General features: G+C 35.1%; 1 protein-coding gene across 9 annotated transcripts in view; it reads left to right on the forward strand.

Annotated features, from left to right (window-relative positions):
- The window catches only part of Dyrk2 (Dual-specificity tyrosine phosphorylation-regulated kinase 2), a 296262-nt gene that overhangs the window by 202617 nt on the left and 80325 nt on the right, over nucleotides 1–13320 (forward strand). For all 9 annotated transcript variants that reach the window (XM_067765263.1, XM_067765262.1, XM_067765261.1 and 6 more), the window contains 2 exons: nucleotides 1283–1427; nucleotides 2274–2826. In XM_067765263.1, the coding sequence (XP_067621364.1) occupies nucleotides 1404–1427; nucleotides 2274–2826 (577 nt within the window). In that variant the 5' untranslated portion in view covers nucleotides 1283–1403. The remainder of the gene's footprint in view (nucleotides 1–1282; nucleotides 1428–2273; nucleotides 2827–13320) is intronic.

Consider the following 13320-nt stretch of genomic DNA (forward strand, 5'->3'; position numbering starts at 1 on the left):
ATTGGAGTTATTTATTCAACAGTTTAATGATTCGAACTTAGCAGAAGGTTGCAAATAAGAAGAGTTGCAAATAAATTCGTTACAATATGTATGGCTTATTTTGTTTTGTTAATTTTCCGACAGGGTGGATAAATGATGTATATTGGAACGATTTTCCGTCATCCCTTATCAAATTTTGTTTCGAGACAAACCGGTTTCGGCGTTGTGCCATCATCAGTGTCGATTTTCGTTGTGATCTGTTGTTGTCGTTTAACTTGTTTTTATAGTTCGTAGGTACATGATCAGGTATTGTCAAAATTGATGCTTGTGTATATTTATGTGTATGTGCTGTGTGTTCATTCCGAACCAAGGCTGGTTTTTACTGATACATTTGTGTGGCTGACTGAGATAGGTAAAAGTCAGTAATTCTAGTCGCTTGACCTTCTTTGTGGGTTTGTTGCTTTGGTGCATTTATTGTTTTGTGTTTATTTGTTGTTGTGTGTTTGTTGTACATGTGTGCTTATGTAAGGTTAGAAATGGCGCGCTGCCTCGTAAAATAAAGTCGTTGGCTATAGGACCACGCTGCGTAAGTTGTAAAAGGAACACTTCTCTTTGCTTGCCAGCAAGGGAGAAGACGAACCCGATAACTCAATAGCCAATGATCGAAAACACGTACCGGCGCTCGACTATGACGGGGTGAGGTTAGCAATATCCCGGATAAAAAATCACAAGGCGCCAACTAGCCGCCAAGGAATAGCCGCCGAGCTGTTCAAACAAAGAGGCGAAGAGTGTGTAAAGAATATGCAAAATATGGTCGGATGAACCATGCCTCCAGATTGGAATTTAAGTGTGCTCTCTCCAAAACACAAGAAAGGCGATATCGCAAACCATTGCTGCATCTATCCAGACATTCAACTTTTACGTCCCGATCTCAAAAGCCCCGACTCAAATAACTTGGGTCTTTTGCCTACAAATATTGAGAAACCTATAATTTAGAATGGTCTCACGGTCCTGCTATCATCAATATAGATCCGGAACGTTCCGGTAACAAGCACCATTGAGAGTTAGTCCAACCATAGGGAACTTGGGGTCGTCAGAGCCTCAGCTGCTAAAGAAACAGGATTCGCCTGGGGTTGGAGAAGCTATAAATTATGCTACACAACTCCTTGAACGATTTGGGTACTTGGGTATATTTTAAGTCCCCTAACCCGCTGTGGACTCTTTATGACTTAGCAGTATAACATTTATTTGTAAAAATCTATGAAATTAACGATTTTAATTTATCTTTTTTATTTTTTTTCAGCTCTCCGTAACACAAACGCAAATGTACACGTGTCCGGCAAATTGGAAGAACTTTTCTAAAAACTGAACTAAAACGTCCCTCAGGACACAGCAGAAATTCTCAAGCTGAGAATATAAAAAAAATGTTGGATCGTTGCGAAATGCCGGTAAATAAACAAAAAAATATACGAGATACACAAATTTATAGAAAAATTTGCTACGTGTGTAGCTGAAGCAGATAATGTACAGTAACTAACAGAAAATTAGCATTGGAAAGATTTTATCAGATTTCGTCAATTAAATTCGTCTCTCTTTTATTTGCGATATTTAAAAAAAAAACTTCTATAAAACCAATACCAAAACTGTTTTCGATAAAATTTGAAAATTCAAGTAAATTTTACGAAGATCTTTAACTTTTAATTTGGGCTTTGTTAAATTTGTTTGATTATGCAGTTTTTTGATGAATCAATTTTAGTCCAACAAAATATAAGTTACAGGTCTCTCGAAATTCGTCTTGACTTTTGAGAATTTTTTTCCGAAGAGTGTTCCAGATTTTCGTACATGTAAAAAAGATGTTTTGACACTTTGTATGGAGGAAAATTTAAAACCCGCTGCGGAAAAAAATTTTTCAAAAATCAATGGAAATTTTGAAAGACCTACTACTTGTACTTGTATGACTAAAATTGATTGGGCTACAAAATCGTATACACAAAAAATTCTGAGAACAACAAATACAAAATTTTATCGGATTTTAGATTTTTTTAAAAACGTTTTTGAGATTGGTTTGCATAGTTTCAGCTTCAAAATTCATGAAAGTTTTTTAAATTTTGAAAATAAAAAAAGAAGTATTTAATAATCGAAATTTAATAAAAAGTTTACACTGCTATTTTTCTAAGCGCTGCTGCATGCTACAACGCCTAAAGGCATGCAATGCCTTTTAGCAAACTGTTTGATCTGCTTGCTTTACTCACTCGCTATATTCCCTTTCTCTCACACATTCTCTCTCACTGCAGATTCAACTAGAGAACGATAAATTGCGACGCGTTATCGCCGCGGTCGATCGCGAAAATCGTCTCTCAAATACACGCCTCGATTTGCCCAGTGTGTGTAATGGTGGTGGTGCGGCGGGCGTTGGCGGTACTAATGGAGGCGGCGTCGTAAGCGGTGTAGCTGGCAATGGTACAACGCGTGGCTCATCACGTTCTGGTCGTTGCTTGGAAGTGCTTGGATGTGGGCATATTGTGGAGCGCAGTCCAACAAATGGCAACAATAATAGTGGAAATAATACAACAAATAACAAAAATCAACAACAGCAACAGACAAATGTTGTAAATAGCAATAATAAAAGCAACAACAACAGTAATAGTACCAACAATAGCAATAGTCACAATAATAATAAAAACCGTAATAATAATACTGGCTCACCAGTATCATCAACAACGATCTCATCGCATGGCAACAGTTCGACAAGTGGCGGTGAGCGGGGCTCATCGACTAAATCGAATAGTAGCAGTGGTAGTGGCAGCAGTGACAATATCAAATGCATTACACCGATGTCGAACTCAGGTGAGTATAGAAAAAAAAAGAAATAACAACAAAATATTAATTTTACCGGGGGATTAAAAACATTTGCAATCTGTTTTTATTTGTACTTTTTGCTAGTTGCGCATTAATACGCATCACTGTCTCTTATAGAACTAAAAGGGGAGGTGGTACCGTGGTAAAGTGTGTGCTTCCTAACCAGAAATACGCTTTGGCTCTTTGGGCACATCGTGTCGTTTGCTAATTAAATTGTATATAAATTATATTAAGGTCAAGGGTAAATTGACAGCAGATATCAAAAGTAAAAAAAGACAAGTAAGGACGGGACTGTCTTCGGCTGTGCCGAAGACTTCATACCTTTCATGAATGGGGATGAACAATAATCTAAGAATCTCCAAATAATCGGATGTATAAGATAACAAAAAATATATAGTGAACAAATGTACATACCTAAACCATTTTTAAGATAAATATATCTAAAATAAAAAATGGCAAAAACCCCTTATGTTGTTGTTGTTGTTGTAGCGATAAGGATACTCCCCGAAGGCTTTGGGGAGTGTTATCGATGTGATGGTCCTTTGCTGGATACAGATCCGGTACGCTCCGGTAACACAGCACCATTAAGGTGCTAGTCCGACCATCTCGGGAACGATTTATATGGCCACATTAAACCTTCAGGCCATCCCTCCCTCTCCACCCCCCAGTTCCATGAGGAGCTTGGGGTGGCCAGAGCCTCGTCTGTTAGTGAAACAGGATTCGCCGCGGATAGGTGAGGTTGACAATTGGGTTTGGAGAAGCTATATATTGCGCTGGCAACCTGAAGGGCTGCGCTACACAGCCCCTTGAATCGTATTTTAGTCGCCTCTTACGACAGGCATACCTACCGCGGGTATATTCTGACCCCCTAACCCGCTGGGGTAAAAACCCCGTATCTGCACGATCGGTTGTATGGGATATATATTATATATAGCTCCGATCGAAATGATTTTTACAGGAAATCTTCTATGATATTTTAGAATAAATATCACCAAGTTTAAAGTTTTTGTATTGGAAATTAAGGGAGAAAGGGCCAAAATTTTTTCTATTTGAACGATCGGTTGTATGGGATAGGTATATACTATATACATATAGCTCCGATCAAAGTGATCTTTTCAGGAAATCTATGATATATTAGAATAAATATCACCAAAATTAATGTTTTTATATTGGAAATTAGGGGAGAAATGGCTAAAAATCTTTCTATCTGAACGATCGGTTGTATGGGATATATATTATATATAGCTCCGATCGAAATGATTTTTTCATGAAATCGTCTATGATATATTAGAATAAATATCACCAAGTTTAACGTTTTTATATTGGAAATTAAGGGAGAAATTACCAAAAATCTTTCTATCTGAACGATCGGTTGTATGGGATATAACTATATATAGCTCCGATCAAAGTGATTTTATCAGGATATATTCTATGATATATTAGAATATATATCACCGAGTTTCACGTCTATACTTTCTAAATTGCGACAGGAATGACCAAAATCGTCTTATTTGAACGATCGGTTGGATATATATGTTTTAGTGGTCCGATCCTACCGCATCCGAAAAATGTCTAATATAATACAAAAATACAGCCTTGTGCCAAATTTCATTGAGATATCTCTAAATTTGAGGTACTAGTTTGCGTTCAAACAGACAGACGGACGGACGGACAGACGGGCATGGCTATATAAACTCAGTTCGTCGCCCTGATCAATTCGGTATACTTAATGGTGAGTCTATATTCTATATATGTATCTCAACATTACAAACATCGGACCAAAGTTAATATACCATTTGATGTTCATGAAGGGTATAAAAACACAGCAATACAAATTCTATGCAAAAGTTTGTAAAGTGAAAACCGCAATTGAACAAGACACTTAAAAAGGATGTACATATTTTTGCTGTAATTTATTCCCCACTTTTCATGCTACGAAAATATTTTTTGAGCTCGAATATAAACACAATGAGCTAGCGATAGGTATATTGCACTGGCCGGTCCATGGTGTTACCAGAATTTGTTTGACGAAAGGGAAAAACAAACCCCAATTAAGTAGCAGAACCTAGGTTATAGAATATCGGACGGCGATACTAGAAGTTTTCTAGGACTTAGCCTAATCGCTGCCTCGAGATCTGGCAACTCTGCCGCCACTAGTAGCTAAAGCCTTAACCACGCGAGCGTAGATTACGAGCACAGAACGTGCTCAATCGTTACATGCAGCAACTCGCGCTTCCTACATCGGCTGTTGCTGATGAGACCCTACTTATAAGCATTTTACGTCAGAAGGCAGTGTCCAATTAGTATACCCATCGTGAGCCCTAAGTATTCTCGCTTTAGAGATATAAGAACATTGTAAGTCTAACGTCATAGGATTTGCACAAAAACTTTTAATCGAGCTTCTCTTAAATCGAACTTCTCTTACAATTTTCGTCGTGCTCCTTTACATTTGTCTTGAAAATGGGCGAGGCGGCACCTACATGTTTTATTCCGACTCCGAATGGCATTTGTAAGCACAGAAGAGTTTTCACTGAGAAGCTTTTCATGACAGAAATACACTCGAAGTGTTTGCCAAGACACTGCCGAGGGACGAGCTCAGTTAGAAAAACTTGTTTTCTAATGAAAAAAACTTCTTTCTAAACTTTTGATGTTGCTCTGCCCGGGGCGTGAACCCAGGATCTTCGGTGTAGTATGCGTAGCACTACGGCTGCCGCCAATGCACATGGTCTTAGAAATTTTGCAGCACCACGCTTCTGTCCACGCCTTTAATGCTTGATGGATCAGATCATATGCAAATCCCCTTTTGCCAACTCGTCGGCCTTTTCGTTACCTTCTATCCCTTTGTAACCGGGTACATAGTAAAGATGCGAAGTCCCTCCAATGCTTCTTCTTCTCGGTTGAGCGCATGACTCCAGATTGCTACTAAATATTACATACTTTTCTGCGCACTTTATACCGTTTTAGTTATTTTTGGCGATGGAGTTTTAGCGAATTTGGGGGCAGATCTCAGTATACGCCGACAAGAGGTTCATGTCCGCTCAGTAGAGGTTTTCCAGCCCATATTATAGCACATACCTGTCCACGTTCGGTCAAGAGAGTGAGCTCTGTGAAGTTGGCACCTACTTGGACGAATAATTAAAAAAACCATATCTCATTCGTTTGTCCAACATTTGTCCAGGAAAAATTTTCGTTTGTCCAGCTTTTGTTAAAGAGTTATTTCAAAAAAAAAAATCGTGTGTGAAGTTGGCACCTCCGTTTGCGAGTATTTAAAAAAACTAAATGCCATTCGTTTGTCCATCGTTTGTCCACGTTTGCCCAGGAAAAATTTTCGTTTGTCCAGCTTTTGTTAAAAAGTTATTTCAAAAAAAAAATCGTGTGTGAAGTTGGCACCTCCATTTGCGAGTAATTAAAAAACCAAATGCCATTCGTTTGTACATCGTTTGTCCACGTTTGTCCAGGAAGAATTTTCGTTTGTCCACCTTTTGTTAAAAAGTTATAACAAAAACATTTTTTTTCGAAAACACCCAAAAAATTTTTTGTCTCGCTTTATTGTGCTAAATCGTATGTCCGTCGTTTGCCCATCGTTTGCCCATGTTTGTCCAGGAAAAATGTTCGTTTCTCCACCTTTTTTTAAAAAGTTATTTCAAAAAAACAAAAATCGTGTGTGAAGTTGGCACCTCCATTTACGAGTAATTAAAAAAACCCAATGCCATTCGTTTGTCCGAGATTGTCCAGGAAAATTTTTCGTTTGTCCACCTTTTGTTAAAAAGTTATTTCAAAAAAACAAAAATCGTGTGTGAAGTTGGCACCTCCATTTACGAGTAATTAAAAAAATCAAATGCCATTCGTTTGTCCATCGTTTGTACACGTTTGTCCAGGAAAAATTTTCGTTTGTCCACCTTTTGTTAAAAAGTTATTTCAAAAAAACAAAAATCGTGTGTGAAGTTGGCACCTCCATTTACGAGTAATTAAAAAAATCAAATGCCATTCGTTTGTCCAACGTTTGTCCATGTTTGTCCAGGAAAAATTTTCGTTTGTCCACCTTTTGTTAAAAAGTTATTTCAAAAAAACAAAAATCGTGTGTGAAGTTGGCACCTCCATTTATGAGTAATTAAAAAAATCAAATGCCATTCGTTTGTCCATCGTTTGTCCACGTTTGTCCAGGAAAAATTTTCGTTTGTCCACCTTTTGTTAAAAAGTTATTTCAAAAAAACAAAAATCGTGTGTGAAGTTGGCACCTCCATTTACGAGTAATTAAAAAAATCAAATGCCATTCGTTTGTCCACGATTGTACAGGAAAATTTTTCGTTTGCCCACCTTTTGTTAAAAAGTTATTTCAAAAAAACAAAAATCGTGTGTGAAGTTGGCACCCCCATTTACGAGTAATTAAAAAAACCAAATGCCATTCGTTTGTCCACGATTGTCTAGGAAAATTTTTCGTTTGTCCACCCTTTGTTAAAAAGTTATTTCAAAACAAGTAAAAACGGGACTGTCTTCGGCTGTGCCGAAGGCTTCATACCTTTCATGAATGGGGCTGAACAATAATCTTATCCCACTCGTAATCTCCGAATAATCGGATGTATAAGATAAGAAATATATAGTGAACAGATCTACATACCTTAACGATTTTTAAGATAAATATAAAATAAAAAACAGGTAGGTACTTTGTGTGAGGATGCAAAGTTTCAGGTTTTTTGTGGTCTGCGTGTAAAAACTATGACTACGAATCACGTATTTCAACAATATATGACGTAAACGTAACTATTTGATGAAATTTGATGAATTTTGAAGCTTCTAGCCGTAAAAAGGGGGCAAAAATTAGAGTTTATATGGGGTATATAATATATATACCACCGATCTCTATGATTTTTTCAGACAACAATATATGCTATATACGTAAGAATTTGGTGAAATTTGAAGCGTCTAGCTGTTAAAAAGGGGCAGAAATTGCGCACAGTTTCTTATCTGAACAATCGGTTGTATGAGATATATACTATATATACCACCGATCTCAATGATTTTTTCAGACAACAATATATGCTATACACGTAAGAATTTGATGAAATTTGAAGCTTCTAGCTGTTGAAATGGGGAAGAAATTGAGCAAAGTTTCTTATCTGAACAATCGGTTGTATGAGATATATACTATATATACCACCGGTATCTATGATTTTCTCAGACAACAATATATGCTATACACGTAAGCATTTGGTGAAATTTGAACATATCTAAACGATTTTTAAGATAAATATAAAATAAACAAGTAAGAACGGGACTGTCTTCGGCTGTGCCGAAGACTTCATACCTTTCATGAATGGGGCTGAACAATAATCTTATCCCGTTCGTAATCTCCGAATAATCGGATGTATAAGATAAGAAATATATAGTGAACAGATCTACATACCTTAACGATTTTTAAGATAAATATAAAATAAAAAACAGGTAGGTACTTTGTGTGAGGATGCAAAGTTTCAGGTTTTTTGTGGTCTGCGTGTAAAAACTATGACTACGAATCACGTATTTCAAAAATATATGACGAAAACGTAACTATTTGATGAAATCTGATGAATTTTGAAGATTCTAGCCGTAAAAAAGGGGTCAAAATGACAGCTTATATGAAGTATATAATATATATACGACCGATCTCTATGATTTTTTCAGACAACAATATATGCTATATACGTAAGCATTTTGTGAAATTTGAAGCTTCTAACTGTTAAAACGGGGCAGAAATTGCGCAAAGTTTCTTATCTGAACAATCGGTTGTATGAGATATATACTATGTGTACCACCGATCTCAATGATTTTTTCAGACATCAATATATGCTATACACGTAAGCAGTTGGTGAAATTTTAAGCTTCTAGCTGTTAAAATGGGGCCGAAATCGTAAAAAAGATATATATATAATATATATATATACTATATATACCATCATATATATATTATATATATCACCGATCTCTATGATTTTTTGACACAACAATACATACTATATACGTAAGCAATCGGTGAAATTTGAAGCTTATAACTGTTAAAATGGGGAAGAAATTGCGCAAAGTTTCTTATCTGAACAATCGGTTGTATGGGATATATACTATATATACCACCGGTATCTATGATTTTCTCAGACAACAATATATGCTATACACGTAAGCATTTGGTGAAATTTGAACATATCTAAACGATTTTTAAGATAAATATAAAATAAAAAATAGGTAGGTAATCTGTGTGAGGATGTAATGCTTCACGTTTTTTGTGGTCTGCATGTAAAAACTATGGCTACGAATCACGTATTTCAAAAATATATGACGTAAACGTAACTATTTGATGAAATTTGATGAATCTTGAAGCTTCTAGCCGTAAAAAAGGGGTCAATATGACAGTTTATATGAAGTATATAATATATATACCACCGATCTCTATGATTTTTTCAGACAACAATATATGCTATATACGAAAGCATTTTGTGAAATTTGAAGCTTCTAAATGTTAAAACGGGGCAGAAATTGCGCAAAGTTTCTTATCTGAACAATCGGTTGTATGAGATATATACTATGTATACCACCGATCTCAATGATTTTTTCAGACATCAATATATGCTATACACGTAAGCATTCGCTGAAATTTGAAGCCTCTAGCTCTTAAAATAGGGCAGTAATTACGAAAAGTTCCTTATCTGAACAATCGGTTGTGGGGGATATATACTATATATACGACCGATCTCATAAATTTTTTCAGGCAACAATATGTGCAATATACGAAAGTATATGGTGAAGTTTGAAGCTTCAATCTGTTAAATTGGGTAAGATATTACAAAAATCCTCTTTTTCTGAAAAATCGGTTGTATGGAGGATATATGCTATAGTGGTCCGATCCGGTCGGTTCCGACAAATGTCTAATCGGACACCCAAATACACCTGCTCACCAAATTTTATCAAGATATCTCAAAAATTGAGGGACTAGTTTGCATACAAACAGACAGACGGACAGACGGACAGACGGACATGGCTAAATCAACTCAGCTCTTCAACCTGATTATTTCGGTATACTTAATGGTGGGTCTATCTATTTTCCTTTAAGGACTTACAATTTTCGGTTTCGTGACGAAATTAATATACCATTTCATTTACATGAAAGGTATAAAAACAAAAATCGTGTGTGTAGTTGGCACCTCCATTTACGAGTAATTAAAAAAATCAAATGCCATTCGTTTGTCCACGTTTGTCCAGGAAAAATTTTCGTTTGTCCACCTTTTGTTAAAAAGTTATTTCAAAAAAACAAAAATCGTGTGTGAAGTTGGCACCTCCATTTACGAGTAATTAAAAAAATCAAATGCCATTCGTTTGTCCAACGTTTTTCCATGTTTGTCCAGGAAAAATTTTCGTTTGTCCACCTTTTGTTAAAAAGTTATTTCAACAAAACAAAAATCGTGTGTGAAGTTGGCACCTCCATTTACGAGTAATTAAAAAAATCAAATGCCATTCGTTTGTCCATCGTTTGTCCACGTTTGCCCAGGAAAAATTTTCGTTTGTCCACCTTTTGTTAAAAAGTTATAACAAAAACATTTTTTTTCGAAAACACCCAAAAAATTTTTTGTTTCGCTTTATTGTGCTAAATCGTATGTACGTCGTTCGCCCATCGTTTGTCCATGTTTGTCCAGGAGAAATTTTCATTTGTCCACCTTTTTTTAAAAAGTTATTTCAAAAAAACAAAAATCGTGTGTGAAGTTGGCACCTCCATTTACGAGTAATTAAAAAAACCAAATGCCATTCGTTTTTCCATCGTTTGTCCACGATTGTCCAGGAAAAATTTTCGTTTGTCCATCTTTTGTTAAAAGGTTATTTCAAAAAAACAAAATTCGTGTGTGAAGTTGGCACCTCCATTTACGAGTAATTAAAGAAACCAAATGCCATTCGTTTGTCCGTCGTTTGTCCACGTTTGTCCAGGAAAATTTTTCGTTTGTCCACCTTTTGTTAAAAAGTTATTTCAAAAAAACAAAAATCGTGTGTGAAGTTGGCACCTCCATTTACGAGTAATTAAAAAAACCAAATGCCATTCGTTTTTCCATCGTTTGTCCACGATTGTCCAGGAAAAATTTTCGTTTGTCCACCTTTTGTTAAAAAGTTATTTCAAAAAAACAAAAATCGTGTGTGAAGTTGGCACCTCCATTTACGAGTAATTAAAAAAATTAAATGCCATTCGTTTGCCCATCGTTTGTCCATGTTTGTCCAGGAGAAATTTTCGTTTGTCCACCTTTTGTTAAAAAGTTATTTCAAAAAAACAAAAATCGTGTGTGAAGTTGGCACCTCCATTTACGAGTAATTAAAAAAACCAAATGCCATTCGTTTTTCCATCGTTTGTCCACGATTGTCCAGGAAAAATTTTCATTTGTCCACCTTTTGTTAAAAAGTTATTTCAAAAAAAACAAAAATCGTGTGTGAAGTTGGCACCTCCATTTACGAGTAATTAAAGAAACCAAATGCCATTCGTTTTTCCATCGTTTGTTCACGTTTGTCCAGGAAAAATTTTCGTTTGTCCACCTTTTGTTAAAAAGTTATAACAAAAATATTTTTTTTTCGAAAAACCCCAAAAAAATTTGTTTTTCGCTTTATTGTGCTAAATCGTATGTCCGTCGTTTGCCCATCGTTTGTCCAGGAGAAATTTTCGTTTGTCCACCTTTTTTTAAAAAGTTATTTCAAAAAAACAAAAATCGTGTGTGAAGTTGGCACCTCCATTTACGAGTCAATAAAAAAACCAAATGGCATTGGTTTGTCCATCGTTCGTCCACGTTTAAATTTTCGTTTGTCCACCTTTTGTTAAAAAGTTATAACAAAAATATTTTTTTTTTTTTCGAAAAAACCCAAACAATTTTTTATTTCGCTTTCTTCTGCTAAATCGTATTGAGAGCTCACCAGATACAATCCGTCACGACGTACGCCATTTTCACTGACAGCACGTGCGTGGTGGAAATTGAGACACAAAACGACTCTTAAAGTATAAGGCCGGGAAAACAGTTTGGTCTGAGCATATAACCATTAACATCTTTCAACTCAAAATCGCAAACTTCGCTGCAGGATCCTACGCCGCCGCCAAAAAAGTAATCAGCGTAAACCTCTAACTCATACTAATTAAAAGTATGTCATCAAAAATAACAAAAATTATTTTTATTTTAAAATGAAGTCATAAATATAATACCTTTATATTTTAATTTTTTTTAGAGTAAGAATAGCTTAAAATATGCAAAGCGAAATATGACGCGATATTTTAAAATTTTCAAATACATGACAGCTGCAATTGTTACAAATAAGCTGAACTATTTAAGGGTTTCTATACAAAGGCCATTGGTTTTTTTTAAATTATTCAGAATTCAAAGTTTTTTACATTCATGTTTTAAATTTACAGAAAAATTATTATCATTATTTATAACTAATTTGTTGTTAATTATTGTCCATGTGATGTATGTAACTCAAAATTTATTTTATTTTTTGAGAAAACGCAAACAAATTTTATTTTTTTCGTACTTTCGTTATGAAAATAATATTTAAATACACATCAACTGTTCAGAGTTTTAATTGATTTATTGACAATTTTCACTAATAAATACTTCAGCTAAATTTATGGCGATATTTTTCTATAACAATATGTGTCAATACATGGTAAAACCAATGTAAATGAAGTTTGGAAATATGAAAAATTATTCCATATAACATACATTTTGAGGTCCACATCAAAACGAAACATTTCCTAAATGCAACCAAGCCTTCGTGTTTTATGGTAAAGATCCCTATGAAGTTGAAAAAAAGTGCTAAAATCAAAAAAAAGAAACATGATATACAATGTAAAGCTAGGCCAGTATCGTGTTGTATGATCCGTGATTCAAATAAATTTTTTAAATCGCAATAGCACTGAATTGGTTAATCGGATTATGAAATGGTGGCTACCTGTACTCATAAGATCTATAACTTATTATAATTTTTACGATTTTTTGGCAGATTTATATTTATCGTTTGAGTGAAATTGTTTTTCGTTACGTGATCGTGCAAACGTTATTGGCTTATGCTAACACCGTAAATTTTATGTACAATTTAAAACTTTCAGTGTAGTTTAAAAAAATTGTATTTTCGTTGAACTGTAAAATTTTGTTTAATGGAGGTAGCACCACAATACAACTTCCAATAGAGATCAATGGAAATATACTTTGCCAAAATGACTTACGGCTGAAATGATACGTTGTGATATGGATATCCATAAATGTCTTTTGTCGGTTTGAACCTTTTTCTAAATCTTTAAGTTTTCACATATAACAAAATTTCTGCGTTTATTGCTTTACCCCCAATTGGCTTTGGCAACCTATCTATATCGTTTTTTTCAACCCACATTCCTGTCAAACTCCTGCAATAAGCTATATAATGTCCAGGTTGGTGGCAAACAGTACCTCCTAAAATATATTCGTTATTTTGAATCTCGATTCTTTGAGGAAT

This window comes from Eurosta solidaginis, chromosome 2 (genome assembly GCF_040869045.1).
Source record: "Eurosta solidaginis isolate ZX-2024a chromosome 2, ASM4086904v1, whole genome shotgun sequence".
Taxonomy (NCBI): Eukaryota; Metazoa; Arthropoda; class Insecta; order Diptera; family Tephritidae; genus Eurosta; species Eurosta solidaginis.